Source organism: Cryptomeria japonica, chromosome 10, assembly GCF_030272615.1.
Source record: "Cryptomeria japonica chromosome 10, Sugi_1.0, whole genome shotgun sequence".
In the NCBI taxonomy this organism is placed as follows: domain Eukaryota; kingdom Viridiplantae; phylum Streptophyta; class Pinopsida; order Cupressales; family Cupressaceae; genus Cryptomeria; species Cryptomeria japonica.
This window is the reverse complement of record NC_081414.1, coordinates 47,594,703-47,613,603: the sequence shown is the minus strand read 5'-3', so window position 1 is coordinate 47,613,603 and position 18,901 is coordinate 47,594,703. Positions and strand designations below refer to the sequence as shown.

The 18,901-nt window shown below is 38.5% G+C and overlaps 1 protein-coding gene across 1 annotated transcript in view; it reads left to right on the top strand.

Annotated features, from left to right (window-relative positions):
• LOC131029452 (isoamylase 3, chloroplastic) overlaps window positions 1-18,901 on the top strand; it is a 311,234-nt gene that overhangs the window by 63,244 nt on the left and 229,089 nt on the right. Inside the window, exons 8-11 of the mRNA XM_057959949.2 lie at window positions 3,321-3,425; window positions 3,770-3,904; window positions 4,096-4,182; window positions 18,820-18,877. Of these exons, the coding sequence (XP_057815932.1) occupies window positions 3,321-3,425; window positions 3,770-3,904; window positions 4,096-4,182; window positions 18,820-18,877 (385 nt within the window). The remainder of the gene's footprint in view (window positions 1-3,320; window positions 3,426-3,769; window positions 3,905-4,095; window positions 4,183-18,819; window positions 18,878-18,901) is intronic.

Genomic DNA, 18,901 nt, shown 5'->3' with positions numbered 1-18,901 from the left:
TTCAACGTAAGTCCCCCTTGTGTTTCCAGCATAAACACATCAGACCACTGAGAGATCCCGCAGTCAAGACCTGACAAAAGAAACCTTGAGGTCGTCCTCTTTGATCAAATAAAAAAAAACAGCATTAGGGACTTCCTTATCTCAAGAGAGGATAGGATACTCAGCTGGTTATTCTATTCTGCATTGGCCATATGGAGTTTGCAGCAATGCGATTTCAGACACGTCAACAATGTGCAGGGATCTCCTCACTATGTCTTCTTGGTTCCCTTCTTGCTCCTCTCGAGATTGTCTTCTTCGATCTTTGTTGAGTATGTTTGGCATTAATTATTGGAACTACGGGGGTTGCGTCGTCGTGTTGTGTTCCGGTGCTCCTCTTCCCTTCAATTCCTTTCTTCGTACTGTTGGAGCACTTGCTGCCTACGTTGCTCCCTTCGTACGTTTTCTCGTTCCTCTTCAAGTTCCAGGAGTACATGTGCCAACAACCGTGGAAGACTACCCACGAGATCATGTACCACCTGGTTCATGTTGAGTTTCGCCCGTACCGTACCAGCCGAGACAACACTCAGTTCCGCTTCTTGCTGTACGTACTAGTCCACGGAAACGTCCCATGCGTGAATCGGGTCTTGTGTCAACTGATCCTCCTTGGTTACTTCTGTGTTGTCCTCCTCGTCACTGTCTGTTACCCGAATTTGTTGGTCGAACGGGCGGCCCATTATGCTTCCATCCCGCCAGCCTGCCTTCTCGAGACCTCCGGATTCAACTTAGGCAACGGTGCCAAAATGTTAGCAGCCTAAGTAGATTGAGATTACAAGCATAGAGAATAAACTAAGATCTGAATTACAACATCATGGCATAATATGACACAGTCATGGAACCAACAACACACAATACTGGATCAACACAAAAATAGTATGCAAGAATATATCACATGTAACATAGGGGTATATCATATTAATCCCCAAATCCCGCACCTTCAAATGTGCTATAAGTCTACTCAGAGAAACGAGACTCGCCTGAAATCGCCCAAACTCGGCGAGTCCGAGTCCGAGTCCGAGTCAAGCCAAACGAGTCCCAGGGGCTCGGACTCGGACTCGGCCGAGTCTGGAGAGTAAACTCGCCAGACTCGCCGAGTTGGCGATTTTGGCTCAAAATTGCCAGACTCGGCGAGTCCTGAGCCCCAGACTCGGCTACTGGCTGGGTTAATAAAATGACAAAAAAAAAAACATTTTAAAAAGTAATAAGTTTTTTTGGAAGGGCGAAATTTGACATTTTGGTCTCTCCGTCAGGATTATTTTATGGAATATAACATTTAAGTATAAGAAAGAAGAAAGATATAAGGAAATGTAAGTTATATTCCATATATACTGTCAGGATGTTTGAGAGTGGTTTCGGGCCTCCAGGAGTTATATTGCAAAATCTAGTTTTTGGAGGATTCTTCAGTTTTCCAGACTTAGTCAAATTTCAGGATCAGGACATTCCAGACTTAGCCAAATTTCAGGGCATTTGAAGATCAGGATGACATTCCAGACTTTATCACTCACCAACTTGACCTAGCTTGGACCTTCAAGAATGATACTCACTCACCAAGCAAGACCCAATTAGCAACAAGAGCAAAACCAGGCCCTAAGGAAGACTCTCAAAGAAACCCTAATTCAGACTTGTAATAAGTTTTTTTGGCCTCGCAGGACACTGCCCCTCGACCTCGCCTTGTATTGCGACAGGGAGCGCGCAAGGGGCGCTGCCCCTTGACCCCACCTTGGGGGCGCTGCCCCCAAACCCCCGTCGAAAAATATGGGGGAAATTGCGTCGATAGAAGTAGAGAAAATTTAACCTACGAGTCTGACATTGATTGGATCGACCAGGTAGATATAGAGGTTGAGACTGTAGCCATGGCAGAGGAGGAGCAGAGAGCACGAGCACAGACAGGAGATTCAGAGGCAGATAGTGACACGGGTGTTCCTGATGTTGGTGAGCATGGCATGGTGTCACAGGGAGCGGCTATGGTAGTCGAATCATCTAGTACCTACCTTAGACACCTTCGTAGGGGGCTGGAGCCGAAGGGTGCAGGCTCCTCTGAGCCATAGACTTGTAGTTGTATTTACCTTTGGTATTTGTATGAAACATTTGATGATGATCATATGATGACATGGATTTTTTATTCCATGAGTTCTGTAATATTGTATACATTTGACAATATTTATATATCTATGTTTGTTATTTTCTTCAGCTACAATTTGCGTTTATGCTTATGTGATTGATGTATACTTGTGTATGTAATCAAATGAGCCGAGTTTGATGATGTTATTGTGTCTTTAAGGTGTATTCAATAAGGGTGTCTGAAACAAGTTTTAAATATTTAAAAATCTCTAAATTTCTTGAGTTTTTCACTATCCCGAGTCCAGATGAGTCTGGAGCCGAGTTTGACGCCGAGTCCCGAGTCCGAGTCCGAGTTGGCCTTGCCGAGTCCGAGCCGAGTCCGAGTCCCGTTTCTTTGGTCTACATATAAAGAGTTTGCGGTTGGTTAGGCCATCAACCGTCATACAATTAACCCTTAGTTATGACTTAATCTATTGTTTTATTTTAATACATTTCCAAAAAGTCTTATTTACTAATTAACCGGCTTACAATGGATCATCCGTAATGATTGTAACTTCTGCCTGTAATCTCAGGTGAAGAAATTATTTAATGAAGATTGTTGAAACATGTTTAATATTTGGACATGTCTTGAATCTCCATTGTTAGCTAATTACTTTTGTATAGTGACCCCAAGTGGGGAGTTGGATATTTGTTGCATGGAATAGCATCGACACATTGCTCTTGTATACCACGTCATTGATAAAGCACATTAAAACACATTACCAACTGATTTTTTTTGAAATTACATAGTGATTTTATTTGTGAGTATTTGGAGTTCTTTCAGGATTATCTAAGATTCTGAAGGTTAGAGATACCATTGTTGTATTAGAGAAGCTTTAGATCATTGTCAATCATCACTTCTTGAGATATTATTTTAAGTCCATATTACACATGAAATTTTTAATCAGTTGTTTTGAATCCTATGGGAAAATTACTTTATTGTTGGTTGTTTGCTAGGTGTTCTAAATTGTTTTTAGCCAAGTTAATGCAAAAAATGCTTATCTTGTATCCTAAGCTGGGAAAACTGGTTTGCTGTTGGTTGTTTGCAAGGTTTTTTAAATTGTTCCCAGCAAAGTTGATGCAAAACGGTTTATTTGCTCAAGAATTGAAATGATAATGATTGCTCAAGAATTTTTTGTTTAAGATTGCTCTTAATCCTTACCAATTTGCTTTGTTTGTTGTAGATTCCTCATCTTCTAGAACTTGGCATTAATGCAGTGGAGTTACTACCAGTATTTGAGTTTGATGAACTAGAACTCCAGAGGCGTCGAAACCCTCGTGACCACATGGTATTACCTGCCTTTATATTTTGTATAAATCATAAAATTCAGGAGTTTTTCCTGACAAATGTACAAGGATTCTCTTCTCTTTTCCTTTTTTATTCCTGGAATCACAGGTAACTGTTGGAGATCAGTTTCTGTTTGGGATCTTAATTTGACAAGCAGAAGTTTTAAACATCTTTGAAAATTGAAGTCATAAAAATGTGGAAAACAATGTTTTTATTTGGTGATTGATCTTATTTTTAAGGTTTTCTCTAGCTAGAGGGAAAGTTGTTACACTTGCTTTGTTGATATTCTTCATTTCTAAAAGAATTATTTTATTGATATTATTTTCTGTTATAATTTTATGACAGATAAATACATGGGGCTATTCTACAATGAACTTCTTTTCTCCAATGACTCGGTATGCTGCTAATGGTGGGGGACCATTAGCAGCATCCTTAGAATTTAAGAAAATGGTGAAGGCTTTGCACGCTGCAGGAATTGAGGTTTGTTTCTGCAATATTCCTTTAATCTGGATGAGCTTGGAGTGTTTACTTTCTAGGTTTGGGTGATTGTGATTATCATTCTGCTTGCCTAAATTTTTTCTGTTTTTCAACTAAATGGTTTTCTACTCATTACCTTTGATTGTGTTTATTAGTACTTTGCCTTTAAAAAGTGCTGTATTTTTTTGTAACAGGTCATTATGGATGTAGTTTATAACCACACAAATGAAGCAGATGATGAACATCCATACACCACCTCATTTCGTGGTATAGACAACAAGGTATGTGGAAAAATACTATGGGTATGATTCTGTTATTAGTGATTTTTTTGTAAAAATAAATATGACAAATTCCTATGAACACATTAAAAAAATTACACCTCATTTGTGTTATAGACAACAATGCATGTGGAAACTGCTATGGACACTCTCATATTAATATGAAGCTTTTTGTAAAAATAAATAATTTTAATTTAGGGCTCGCTCTTATGTAAAACTTGCAGCAACAAGTGTAAATCATGAAAAAATTAAAGCAAGACATGTTAACTCAACTGCCAAATAATGTTTCCATCCCAGAACTGCTGAAATTGTTTCAGAAGTGGTCTTCTTAGTGCTTTGTAATAAATATTGTCCAATTGAACACAAGTCTTGGAGTGAATTTGCTGCTGCAAAGGATTAGAATAATCTGTCAGAGAAAATGAATGTTTGTTCCTGCTGAGTGTTGACATCTGAAAGGGGCAGGTGTCCATGTTGCAATTGAGACAGAGAAGATGGAATTTAAGCAACATTGGGTTAAGTGGTGAGTGTCAGGGTTGGAATCATAGTTGAAAAACTTGGACTCGGCAATGACTCGGCTTGGCCAATTTTTTTAAAACTCAGGGAAAAACTCGGCAATACTCGGCAACTTTATCGAACATTTGAAAATACATTTTTTTTAAATATGTTATTCAAAAACACACATTTACACCAAATTTGTATAACATATATTGATTTCCATGATATATAAATCAAAGTATGAGTTAAATACATAGCATAAACCCAAAAACAAGTGCAACATGTGAATAAGAGTTCAATACATATCAATGTATCATAGTGACATAGAGTTTTAGACCACAAAACAACAACCTTTGAAATTTTGATTACATATCAACCCTGGTTTTCGGCCCCGCAGCTCCGTTTCTAGCCGCCGGCGCTTCTCCCGGTCGGTGCCCTGGTTTCCGGCCTTGCAGCTCCGTTTACGGCCGCCAGCGCTTCTCTCGGTTGGCGCCCTGGTTTCCGCCCCCGCTGGCAACTCCCCGCCGCCTCCGCCGCAACTGTTGCTTCCCGCCGGACCCTGCCGGCCCCGCCGGCCCCAGCCACCGCCGACCTCCCTACGGTCCACCAGCTTCGGCCACCTCCCAGCCCTGTCGGCTCCCAGCGCCTTTGCTCGGCTCTTGCCATCGGAAACCGCCCCGGTCGCCGCTCCGCTCCCCGGCTGCCGTTGCTGGACCCACTTCCGTCGCCCGACACCAGAGCTCCACTCGGCAGCCACCGGAGCGCCACTAGCCCGCCACCTGAGCGCCACCCACTGGCCACCTCTGCTCGCCAGAACCACTAGACTACCCCTTCCTCTTGTTTTGGAGGGGGGTTTGGTTTTTTGGCCATATCTTGGGCATATGGAGTCGTTTTTTTGAAAACGAATAGGCGTCGGAAAGTTGGTTCCGAGCCGGACTTCATCATGTTGGTAATTTTTTCCAATTTTGCTGTTTGACTGTGTTTTTTTCCAGTCAAAGTGAGGTCTCTTTTTTGCACTCCAGGAGATGTAGAATGAGCATCCGAACTCCGTTTTTCGAAAAGTTTATATTTTTGGAAAGCGTGTGCTATGTACTTTCTAGCCATATGAGTTTTATTTCCAGATTCTTATCCATGCATATTTTATTCAGTTTTTTGCTTTTCAGCACTCTGGTGGATATCTTGGTTGTTTCAGGTCCCAGGATCTCGTCTGGTTCGGATGTTTCTATTTTGGTTCTCGTTTCTATTTCCAGTCTTCTTATCATTGTAGCTTGTATTTATGCAAACACATTGAAATAAAGTGCCATCATGCATTGTTTACTTGGGATCTTGCACATCTTGTGCCTTGTTGTACATGCACTATTGATAAAGTGCCATGAGGGGGTTGATGTTTGTCTGTTGTTTGCCATCTTCTTTTGTCCAGTAAGTGTTCCTTCCATGACATTCGCCTCATGCTGTGTGTCAAGTGAGTGTTCCTTCCACGACACCATGTACTTTTCTCAGCACCTTTGATGTTCCTGGTTCTTCGTCATGCAGTTCTTGTTGGCTGTTCTTTTCAGTGTTCCTGTCCCTCTCCCTCTTCCGCATTATGGGGAGGTTTGTCCTATTGGTTCTAATGCTTCCGTGGTTCGATTGATCAGCGCTTCAGGCTTTGGTTTCTCATGCCATCTGTATCTTCGAGTTCAGTGTTTGCCTTGTTTACCATCTGATTCGAGTAGTGTCATTTGAGGGCACTCATGCAGATTACAGTCTTCTCTACTTGGTCATGTTCTATTTCAGTGGAGGTTTTTCAGATCAATAGTTATTCTTCGACAGAGTTTGCAGGTTCTTCATGCTTTAGTGGTGTTTTTTTCCATCTCTTTTTCGAGTAGAGTTTTGTTCCCACGTGGTTTTCTCTATTTCTCCAGTTCATAGAGATTTCATTATATTTGGGTACTTGATCAGGCCTTGTTGCCGGGACCCATCTTTCCTGCTTTCAGTAGCTGTTCTAGGTTTTAGCTTCTCCCTAAGTCTAGCTTAAGGGGGGGTGTTAGAGTATTCGGGTATTTACTTGATTAATTAAACAATATTTGTTTAATTATTTAAGTTCCCTTTATCTCTTTTACACTTAAGCTAACTTTAGGTGCATAATAATTAATTCTTTTATTAATTATTATATGCAAACTTACGTTTTCTTGACCTATTAAAGGTTGAGTTCATTCTTTTCATTGTATGAAGAAGGATTATTATTGACAATACTTTTTTGGAGATTATTGAGCTCTTTCTTTTGGAGCACATTTTTCCTGTGTTTTTGTTCCTTCTGTGATTTGCTTCTTTGCTTCTCCTTGTAACAGGTTTCTCAGCTTGCAGAGATCATTTAGTTTCCTGTGGTGTTGTATTTTCTCAACACCACAGGAACCTAGTGGAAAATTGCAGAAACCCTAGAAAAATTTTCAATCTGCAAAAAAACAAATCTCCAGGTTGCAGGTCCGAAAATCTCTAGAACCCTAAATAAACACGAACTGCTGCCCAACACAAAGAAATTCACCCACGAACAAGAAACCCTCGAAACCCACAAAAAGCTTTCAAGAAAGCAAAATCATTTTTTTTATTAAAAAAACAATTAAAAAAAATCTGGAAAATATTCCAGAAAGAAGGCCATGAATTTTTATTAAAAAATTCGCCAAACTTTAAAGAATCCCATTGACCCACTCTGATACCATGAAAAATAAATTGAATGATTCAATAATCAGATACCATATTGGAGTTGTATTTTCTCAACTCCAATATGGTACATGGCACTTTATCAATAGTGCATGTACAACAAGACACAAGATGTGCAAGATCCCAAGTAAACAATGCATGATGGCACTTTATCTCAGTGTGTTTGCATAAATACAAGCTACAAAGCCTGAAGAGCTGATCAATTGAACCATGAAAGCATTAGAACTAACAGGACAAACCTTCCCATAATGCTGAAGAGGGAGAGGGACATGTACACTGAGAGAAAGTGCCATCATGCATTGTTTACTTGGGATCTTGTACATCTTGTGCTTTGTTGTACATGCACTACTTATAAAGTGCCATGAGGGGGTTGATTTTTGCCTTGTTTGCCATTTACCGTTGTCTAGTGAGTGTTCCTTCCACGACATTCGCCTCATGATGTGTGTCAAGTGAGTGTTCCTTCCACGACATTCGCCTCATGATGTGTGTCAAGTGAGTGTTCCTTCCACGACACTATGTACTTTCTCTGCACCCTTGATGCTCCTGTTTCTTCTTCATGCAGTTCTTGTTGGCCATTCTTTTCAGTGTACCTGTCCCTCTCCCTCTTCAACATTATGGGGAGGTTTGTCCTGTTAATTCTAATGCTTCTGTGGTTCGATTGATCAGCTCTTCAGGCTTTGGTTTCTCATGCCATCTGTATCTTCGATTTCAGTTGTTTGCCTTGTTTGCCTTCTGATTCGAGTAGTGTCATTTGAGGGCACTCATACAAATTACAGTCTTCTCTACCTGGTCATGTTCTATTTTAGTGGAGGTTCTTCAGATCAGCAGTTATTCTTCGATAGTGTTGGTAGGTTCTTCATGCTTTAGTGGTGTTCTTTTCCATCTCTTTTTGGAGTAGAGTTTTGTTCCCACGTGGTTTTCTCTATTTTTCCAGTTCATAGAGATTTCATTGTATTTGGGTACCTGTTGACGTGTATTTTGTACACTGCCTAACACAGAATAAAATACCCAAGGGTACCTTATCCTCTCTTGAATAAAGCCTCCGAATGCTGAAGATGTCGTGAAAAGGATCAATCGGGATGACTTCAAGGTTCCTGTATGTAGGGTCTCTACGTGTGGATAAGCTCCAGTGGTATGATGTGATTTGCTGGAATCACAAGGGGACTTACATTCTATGATTGAACTTCCGATCTGCTTTGGTGGAACACAGGCTCTGACTAACTTAGATTTGAAAAAATGGAAAAAGGATAAGGGCGAAGAGAGGATCTAATCCTAATACTAAGAATGTAGGAGCAATGATTATTTTTGATGAAACTCTAACTAGGTCTTGTTTTGACATCAATGGACCATCTACACAAGGCTAGTGCGATCTTCTAAGGGAAGCTTTATGATGTTCAAATCATCACCGCAGGCATAGACACCATCAAGTTGATGCATATCAATGAAGAAGCGACAAATTGAAATTGAGCTTAAGCTGAATGATTCCAGTTGACTACACAAGGCAAGTCTGCAATCAACAAACTGCTAGTAGTATGGATATACGAATTCCACCATCAATCAATCACATTTCCTCCATTCATCTAATCATCTACCATCTAAGATTGAAGACTCAACAAGAAACCATGCAAATTGCAAGAAACGACACACTTCACCATTACTTCAATGAAAATGGAGTTTGTTTACAATCAATGGCAACAATTTCTTGCCTTGTCCTCCTATTCTACTCTAATTGCTATTCTATCAATTTCTAACTACTCTCTATCTACTAACTGCTTTCAACTATTTCGATCTTATTTCTAACTCTCTTTACAAAATGAAATGCCAGGGCATATATAGTGCCCTCAATACAATTTGATGGCTTAGATCAATTCGAGATCAATGGCCAAGATTTTACAATGAAAACCCTAATTAGGGTTTGTTACAACCATTACATAACATTTAATGCTTGACCAATGATAAAATTGTATTGCTTGGACACATGTCCTCTCTAGAAAAATCGACCAATGGATAGCTGGGGTAGGTACATCGGAGTTTGTGCCACCTTCCATGAGTTAGGTACATTGAATTTGGACATGCTGAGGTGGACCTCACTGATTGGAGAAGTGATGACTAGGATGCCACCTCGTCTGACACTTGTAACTTGGTAAATATTCAACTTGATGTTGTTGAGAAGCTAGCTTTAATTAATTCATCTGGAAATATCTGCTTCTTCAACGAACCCTTGTTCTAACTTCTTGTGTCCTTGATGTGCAGGATGATGATGTACCTTGCCTTGGAACGCTGGATTGGAAGAGGTCGCCCTTGATGACGTTAGTCCAAAGAAGGTCGTCCTTGCCGATGCTAGACTGGATGAGGTCGCCCCTGTCCTTGCTTGATCGTTCCGGCGAAGACCGTCCTTGATCCGGCTTGATTTTCCTTGATGAGATCTCCATTTGATGCCTACACAACATTTCAAAATTAGTAACATGATTTTGCAATGAATAACATAGATTAAATTAATTTTAGGAAACTTCATGATAAGTCCTTGAATTATCATTTCCTAAAAAGGATTGAGCTAATACAATTCAAAATTTCAAAAAATTCAAAATTTAAGATAATGACGATCAATGATCGAAACAATAAATTCATATCGTCATACCTCACTTGAGAGCTAATTCTAGAATGCAAAACAAGGATTGCCTAGGCAAAATTAATATTAGATGGCCTCGACGTGATCTTCAAGGATAAGGAACGTCCTCTTTATCAATTCGCCACCTTTGGGGATGTCTTTGACGTGGTCTTTGGCAAGTTCGCCTAACTTGAAACTCGAACTCCTTTGATAATGCTTGTGCCTTCCTATTGATAAGACTCGCACCTCCTCTTGAATGATAATTTTGCCCTTCCTTTGTATACTTCCAAATCGCATATGAAAAGATGATAAATGATGATGTGAAAATGAAATTTTCACCTCCCCCTTTATAGACGCTTACCCCTCATCATTACCTTAGGCCGACTTTGGTGAATAAGGCAAATTTAAAATAAACTTAAAGGCCGACCTTTGTAAAATGAAACAAATTTTAAATCAAGCGCCCCATTTTTATTTATAATTAATTAATTTAATGCCTATAATTTTAAATAAACTCGATTTTTAAAAGGCAAAAATTAATTAATAAAGGCCCATGTGCTAATTTTAAATGCTAACTTTAATTGGATATTCAAATTTATCGATTTTTCTAGCATTTAAAATAATTAAAAAAAAATGTTTTAGCACCAAAATTCGAAAATGTGGAAAGATACAAACCTATCGCCCTGGTCCCTGGGAGAGGGACAGGAGCGAATTATCACCTTAGTCTTGAATCTTTCGCCTTCCACGCTCAAAACCTCCATCTTCACGTTGAAACTGGCATGTTTGCTAGGGACCTCGAGTTTGATCAACTTGATTTTATGGATGAATGCCTTTTGTGACCATTATCGCCCTGGTCCCTTGGTAAGGGACAGGAGCGAATTTGGTGTTTTCTCCTTAACCTTAGCTTCTTTGATCACCAATGTTCATCATGTAGCAAGCAAATGACGTTACCCTTTTCACTTCATGTATATTCTACTTGTCTTTAACAAGGCATATTCGATGTTTTAAATGGTTTTCGCCTTGGTCCCTTGGTGAGGGACAGGAGCGATCCCTATTCCCTTAGCCAAAATTCTTCGTTCTTAACATCAACTTCTCGTTTGTTGCCTTCTAAATGATATCTTTGATCTTGTGTACCTTGGCTTTGACGTGGTTTTGAAGCAAGTGAATGATTTAATAAAAATCGCCCTGGTCCCTTGATGAGGGACAGGAGCGATATAGCTTCCTTGTTCAAATTGATAGTCTTTTGACGCTTGAAACCTTTACATATCATCTTCTTAAGACACCTTAGACCTTGTGCAACCTTATACAACCTTGACTTGACATGATTTTTGAATGAATTGGCAAATATAGTAAATATCGCCCTGGTCCCTGACTGAGGGACAGGAGCGAACTTCAATGTCTTAGGCTCATGCTTGCTTTCATCAACTTGCTATTGCTTTCATCGTGTAAAATGAAGTCCTTTGATCCCTCTTGGCCACTTGATACTTGATAAACTTTCAAAATCCAAGCCTTTATGAAAATTTCGCTCTGGTCCCTGGCTGAGGGACAGGAGCGAATTTGGGCATTTGGTGCAAATTGTTCAACTTTGGCAGTCTTTGTAACTTCGTTCTTCGTCGAGACACCTCAAAACGTCCTTGCCACCTTACTTCTTGACTTGGAGTGATCTTAAACTTGGAAGAAAAGCAATTTAACTAATATTTCACCCTGGTCCCTGGCTGAGGGAGAGGAGCGAACTTGATGTTCTAGGCTCAATCACACTTTGCTGTCTTCCAAAATTATCTTCAATGGACTCATTGTGTCCCCTTCCCTTCATCCTTAGCCTGGATTTCGTTCTAACTTGGCAAGAAATTGACCTAAGGCAAAAAAATCGCTCTGGTCCCTGACTGAGGGACAAGAGCGCCTAGGACAATATGGGCTTCACTTGGCGTTTTTACAATCTTCAAATTATCTTCAACGGACTCGTTACGCCTCCTTTGCTTGCCTCAAACTTAACACTTACTTGATCTTTGCCCAAAACCTGTCTTATAAGGAAAATCGCTCTGGTCCCTGAGAGAGGGACGGGAGCTATCACTTAAATTCGCCCTGGTCCCTGGCAAAGGGACAGGAGCGATTTTGCTTCTAGGGTCAATTTTCCTCATGATTGCGCTTTTAAGTTATATTCAACTGATAAAATGTATCTCCCTTGATCCTCTCAATTCGCGAAATCGTTCAAATCTTTCAAGGACAAGGAAATTTTGGATTTCAAGCTCCGGTCCTTCAGTGAGGGACAGGAGCGATTTTTGTCCTCCAGGCCCAAATGCTTCACTTTTCACCATGGAATGTCTTTGCTGGGGAAGATATCATCCTGCTTCAGGCTATGAATAAAAGTTAATGTCCAAAAAAGGTCTAAAATTGTGCATATAAAGAAAATCGCTCTGGTCCTTCAGTGAGGGACAGGAGCGAATTTGACCTTCTAAGCAAAAACTTCATCATTTCATTGTTTTAATCAAGTCTGGATGCTCTATCATGCTCATTTCGTCCTTCACCATGCTTTTGATGTCTCAATTCGTCCAAACAAGGTCAGGAATGGCTCAAATAAGTATTATCGCCCTGGTCCCTTGGTGAGGGACAGGAGCGCTTCGCCTTGGTCCTCCTGGGAGGGACAGGAGCGAAATTCGCTCTGGATCCTTAGTGAAGGACAGGAGCGAAATTTGACTTTTCGAACTCTCTATCAGGATAACTTTTATGGAATATAACATTTAAGTATAAGTACATAGAAGGAAATGTCACTTATACTTTAAGTTATATTCCATATATACTTTCAGGATGTTTGAGAGTGGTTTCAGACCTCCAGGAGTTATATTGCAAAATCTAGTTTTTTGAGGTTTTTCAGTTTCCAGACTTAGTCAAATTTCAGGATCAGGACATTCCAGACTTAGCCAAATTTCAGGATCAAGACCTCACTCAAGCCGGACTTGCTACCCATGTGATCCCTTGGCGACACTCAAAAATGCAAAGGCTAACTAACAAAACCCTAAAAGACCTAAAAAACAAACCCTAAAAAGCAAAAAAAAGCAAGGGTCCCCATTTGCAATGGGGCAATGTGTGAAAACGTCACAACAGTACCTGATCAGGCCTTGTTGCCGAGACCCATCTTTATTGCTTTCAGTAGCTGTTTTAGGTTTTAGCTTCTCCCTAAGTCTAGCTTAAGGGGGGGTGTTAGAGTATTCGGGTATTTACTTGATTAATTAAACAATATTTGTTTAATTATTTAAGTTCCCTTTATCTCTTTTACACTTAAGTTAAGTTTAGGTGCATAATAATTAATTCTTTTATTAATTATTATGTGCAAACCTAGGTTTTCCCTTTTAGGGTTTCTTGACCTATTAAAGGTTAAGTTCATTCTTTTCATTGTAAGGAGGATTATTACATTTTACATTTTGTGAATATTGAGCTCTCTCTTTTTCAGCATATTTTCTGTGTATTTCTTTCTTTTGTGATTTGCTTCCTTGCTTCTCCTTGTAATAGGTTTTTCAGCTTGCAGAGATCATTTGGGCTCCTGTGGTGTTGTATTTTCTCAACTCCAATAGATTGTTGCCAAGATGTTGTTGTAAAGGACTTGTAAACTTCATTGAAGAAATGGTGAATTTTATGGGTCGATTCAACAATTTGCGTTGTCTCTATACTTCTCCAATTTGATTTCATGTTATTAGATGAGTGGAAGAAATGTGTATGATCGATGGTGAAATATGTATATCCATACTACTAGCAGTTTGTTGATTGCAGACTTGCCTTGTGTAGTCAACTGGAATCATTCACCTTAAGCTTAACTTCAATTGTCGCTTCTTCATTGATATGCATCAACCTGATGGTGTCCATGCTTGTAGCGGTGATCTGAATATCATAAAGTTTTCCTCAGAAGATCGCACTAACCTTGTGGAGATGGTCCTGGGATGTCAAAGCAAGACTTAGTTAGAATTTCATCAAAGGTCATTCATTGCTCTTACATTCTCAGTATTAGAAATAGATCGCGTGTCAACCTTTCTCCTTTTTCCCTTTTTTTCAAAATCAACGACCAGTAAAATCTCACGTTCCAGCTATATCCAAAGCAAATCAAACGTTCAGGCAGTCAAATGTAAGTCCCCTTGTGATTCCAGCAAAATCACATCATAACACGAAGAGCTTATCCACATGTAGAGAACCTACATTCAAGAACCTTGGAGTTGCCTTGATTGATCCTTCGGCGAAATCTTCAGCAATCGGGAAACTTTGTTCAAGAGAGGATAAGGTATCTTTAGGTATTTTATTCTGTGTTCGTATGTGTACAAAAGACACATCAACACATTGTAGATCCAAAATCTAGCACACGCCACCTTTGCCTGTTGGTGAGCCTCTTTATTCCATGCAGTGCCTTGCAATCCAGGTTGTGCACCAAGAGTGTTACGTGGAACAAAGTAGTTTTCCATATGGCTGCCCACACTTCCCATTCCTTGTATCCGTGGCCCAATGGAAGAACTAGATGCCCCCACATCTGTATCAGTATGTGACCCTATAGAACTCAAATCTGCCCTTGGGGTTGCCATTGCCTCTGCTGTTCTCTTTTTTGTTGCCTTCCTTTGATCATATGCTTCAAGCGTTGCTATTGCATCCCTTGTAGCCTCTTCAGGACATTTAGTACATGGTCTGATATCTCGGCATTCAATCTTTGCAAGGTGATATTTGAGCCGATTAATGTCACCTTTCATAAGCTTAGTGCAATGGATACAAATGACTTCTCCATGTGTTGGACCTGGTGTCGCATGTTTCCAACAGGGGTTTCTCTTCCTACCACCACCTCTACCCACAAAAGTCATTTTCTTTCAAAAAAATAGGAAGATAACCTAGCAAAAGAGAGAGATGACATTTAGGGAAAATAAAAAATTTGATCATAAACTTATCACACAATGAAGATCTAAATATTGACTGTTAACTGTTTAATTATAAAACTTATTTTTGATCATAAATTATTGATTGTTAATTGTTTAATTTACAATCACCGAATCAATATTAACTGTTTGATTATAATTTATATTCTGTATTTTATTATTATTTATAATTTGTATTTATTAAATACAGAATCACAGATTATAAATTATAATTTCCACAAAAATAAATCTGCTGTTGAGTTTTAATCGCCATGTTTTATTTTATTTTTTCAACCTTAAAGAAGCCTCTTGTGCCTATATTTAAAAATTAAAACTACGTTCTAACTTCTGAGACTAAATTTCCTGAGTTAATAATTATTATTTGGTTAATAATTTTATAACAAATTTGGGATTCTATGTCGCAAATTACTTTGTCAATATATTATTTGATGAATATAATATGCCATACAAAATCAAAATTTAAAATCGTATGGATGGTTTTAAATTTTTTATTTCAACACTTAAGAAATGTAAGTGCTTATTTTGTTAACTGCGCATAAAATAAATAACTAAATAACTCTTAATTTTTTACTGAAATATGCTTGCTATTTGCTAAAAACCTAAATTGAAGACTCAAAAGAGTGAAGACTCAAAACCTTACCTAATCGATGAGGACCCAAAACTATGAAATCGTATGCTATCGCACAGGTGTATTTCGCGTCCAAAATAGCCGGAAATATCGTCTCGCAGCGGGAAGGAATAATCGCACGCAGTCAAACAGGTTTATTTCGCATCCAAAAATGCTGGAAATATCGTCGCACAGCGGGAGGGAATGATTAAAATCTTTTAGGTTTTTTTGTTTAAGTGATTTTTTTTTAAAAGCTGCCATTTTTATCCCCGAAATGCGCGATTTTCAGGCGAGTATTGGCAGTTAAAATTGCGGCGAGTCAGGACGAAACTTGTCTGCGAGTTTTGAAGCGAGTCACTCACGGCCAATTTTGACCCGCGGGAGTTTTTAAAAAACTCGCAGAGTTTTTCAACTATGGCTGGAATAGTGTTCTCCTCTAAGGCAGGTGTTCTATAATTGGATCAGATCATCATCAAGATCAGTTGTTCAAGTTCAGTGACTGTTTGGAGCGGCATGCCATAGTTTTGGCTTCATAAGTCCAGTTGTATTACATGTTGAAAAACAGTAATTTGGTGGCACCAAAATTTGAATATTTTTACACATTCAAATTCCTTCTGGAAGTTATGCTCTTTAAAAAAGTGACACTTCATTTTAAGTCTGCATGCCAAAGTAATGGCTTTTGGAAGATGGAGGACAACTTGAACACTGAAAAGACAGTTTTGTTTCTGTCAGTGGCAGTCTGCATGAAACAACACTTTCATCGAGATTAAATGTGGAAAAATAGGTTTCATTGGGAAGCTATTTTTTGGGCCCATATTCTCATTCTTTGGGCTTCCAATTGGAGCCCAAAACATGTCCTAAGATGTATCTTGTTTCCCAAGAAGCTAATAGAGATATTTTGACTCTGTTAGTCATTTTCCTAGCCATTGGAGCTGAAAATGAGCATTCCTGGGAGTTTAGATCAGTTAGTTGAGTGCACAAAGTGCTAGTTGGCAAATTGGTGATGAGATTAACACTTATCTACTGGTTTGCAGATGTCATATGCCAGGCTTAGGATGTTGTTGACTATAATTAGCATCCAAAAAGGTCTCATGAAGGTAACAAACATCTATCTACATATTTATAGTAGATGTATGAAATCTTAGCTTCTCATTGCTGAAGTATTCTTCCAATTTGGGTTTCTCTAGGGCAAATTTTGTGTTCTTTCTGATTTATGAGTGTGTTTGAATTTCTATTACTTCTTGTTCAATTCTTTTAAGCTCATAAATCCATCTACCAAAAAGATAACAAGTAGGTCTCCTCAAGAAGTAGGAAGAAGCATTCAATTGACTTCTAACAAGCTAAGTACAAAATAATAGTGGCATGAGTAGAAGGTTTACAGTAGCATGCAATATATGTAGTATGTTTTTTCATGTGAAAGGTTGCAATACCATGTGAATGAAGTAGATGTCAGCCATTAAAGAGGTTGTGGAAATATCTAAATTAGAACATTAATGTTGTTTTAATTGACCATGAAGTTTGTACAACACCATTAGAGTAAGGATTGGTTTTGATGAACTAAGCAATGGACCATCCATGCTAGTATACGAATGAGATGGTCATTGATAAATTTACAATATCTTTGTGTTTTCGTCCCTTGTGGGGATATAATGGAATTTGGGAGAGGATCATAGAGAGAGGGATGTATGGCATGGTAGTCCTTTTCCCACAAGGAGGGGGAGAAGTGTGGGATATTGAAGCATTCAAGGAGGAAAACCCTTGGTGTGGGAGATCTAGAGGATGAAAACTCTTTTAGTTTCTATATTTGGATTTAAGGACAAAAACCCTTTTTTCTATGAGAGGTGATTCGATTTGGGGATTACAATTGTGTTGATTTTTTGAAAGAGATATTGAAGATTTGATTGTCAAAGCCTATATCTTTAGGATGTTTGCAAGCAAATCTACCGGGTATCATCATAATATTCATATTTGCCAGAATTTGGCGGATATCAATTGCTGTGCCTAGCTTTGGTCTTCTGTCCACATCATTTTCAGTCACCACAATTTACATCTTGCCATTGTACAATCATTTATTGTTGTTTAGGGTTTCAAGTTATAGATCTGCTGTTGTTAGTCATTTTCAGCCATTTAGAGGAGTTTTCAGACATTAAGTGAAGGGTTTTGGCCACAATCAATCTCTATTGCAAGTGCCATACAAAATGCTTTGAATATTGATCATTGTACCTTCTTGATCTACTATTATCACTGAATTGAAGAATGTTTTAGACATATTGCCTCTATTGCAGGTCTGAATTGCTGTTTTAGACACTTGCTGCTGATTTCCAAGCTTTATTTTCTATTTCAAGATCAGCCATACAACATTCCTTCCAGTCACCATCATTTGGGAAATTTACTGTACCATTTCAGATGATTTATGACTGCTGTAACTTCATTCCAGCTTGCATATGGTCTGATTTACACCATTCTATGAGGGTTTCTACATTCAATACAGTTGTATGGTTTGTTGTAAGTGAAATTACTGATTATTCATGAGTTGAAATCAATGAAGACTTTTATAAACAGTTGCAGGCCTATGCAATTGCTAAACTAGGGTTAATAATACTGAAAGGTGATTTATTTCTGATTATTTTGGTTGTCATTTCCAACCATTATCATTAGTTATCAGATCGTCCATTTATTCTCAAATGATGAGGTGTATTTGAGAGTTTCAGATTTATATCAGCCCATAAATAATTCAGATCTGCTATTGCAAGTGGTTAATTTTTCATTTGAAGGTTTTCTAAATCATATCAACATTGTTTGTTGTCAGGTCTGCTGTTCATAAATGAATATATCGATAGATAAGAGTTTACTAAGTTCGTTGCTGCTAATTGTATTACCAATCAGCATTTATTGCAGTGTGGTTTGGCATCTACTTTGATATTTTTTTATCATTTCAGTCTTCACACAGTAGGAAAATAATATGTTTCCTTAAAGATGCCCAACTGGGGACATTATAGTTTATTAGATTATATTTCTTATAAAATGACAAGCATAGAATTAAAACTTATTAACATTCTCACCATAGACATGGAATTGGACTTTCGGTAACACTTTTGTATGAATATAAATTCCTTGTTGAATATTGGAGATAAGAAAGTATATTTTCCAAGATTTTTAGTCATAGCGTATTTTTAATGCAATTTGTTTTTATCAAATTTACAAAAGTTCATATGTTAAGAGGTAATTGATTGGATGAATATTTATTAAGACCTCTATATGTTTACTCATGTAGATAAAGAAACTTTTCTATCCTTTCTAACATTGTTACTTTGTCTATTCTATCACAGGTTTATTACATGCTGGACATAAATAGCCATGTTCAATTGCTGAACTTTTCTGGCTGTGGTAAGATTCATGTGGATTTTCTAT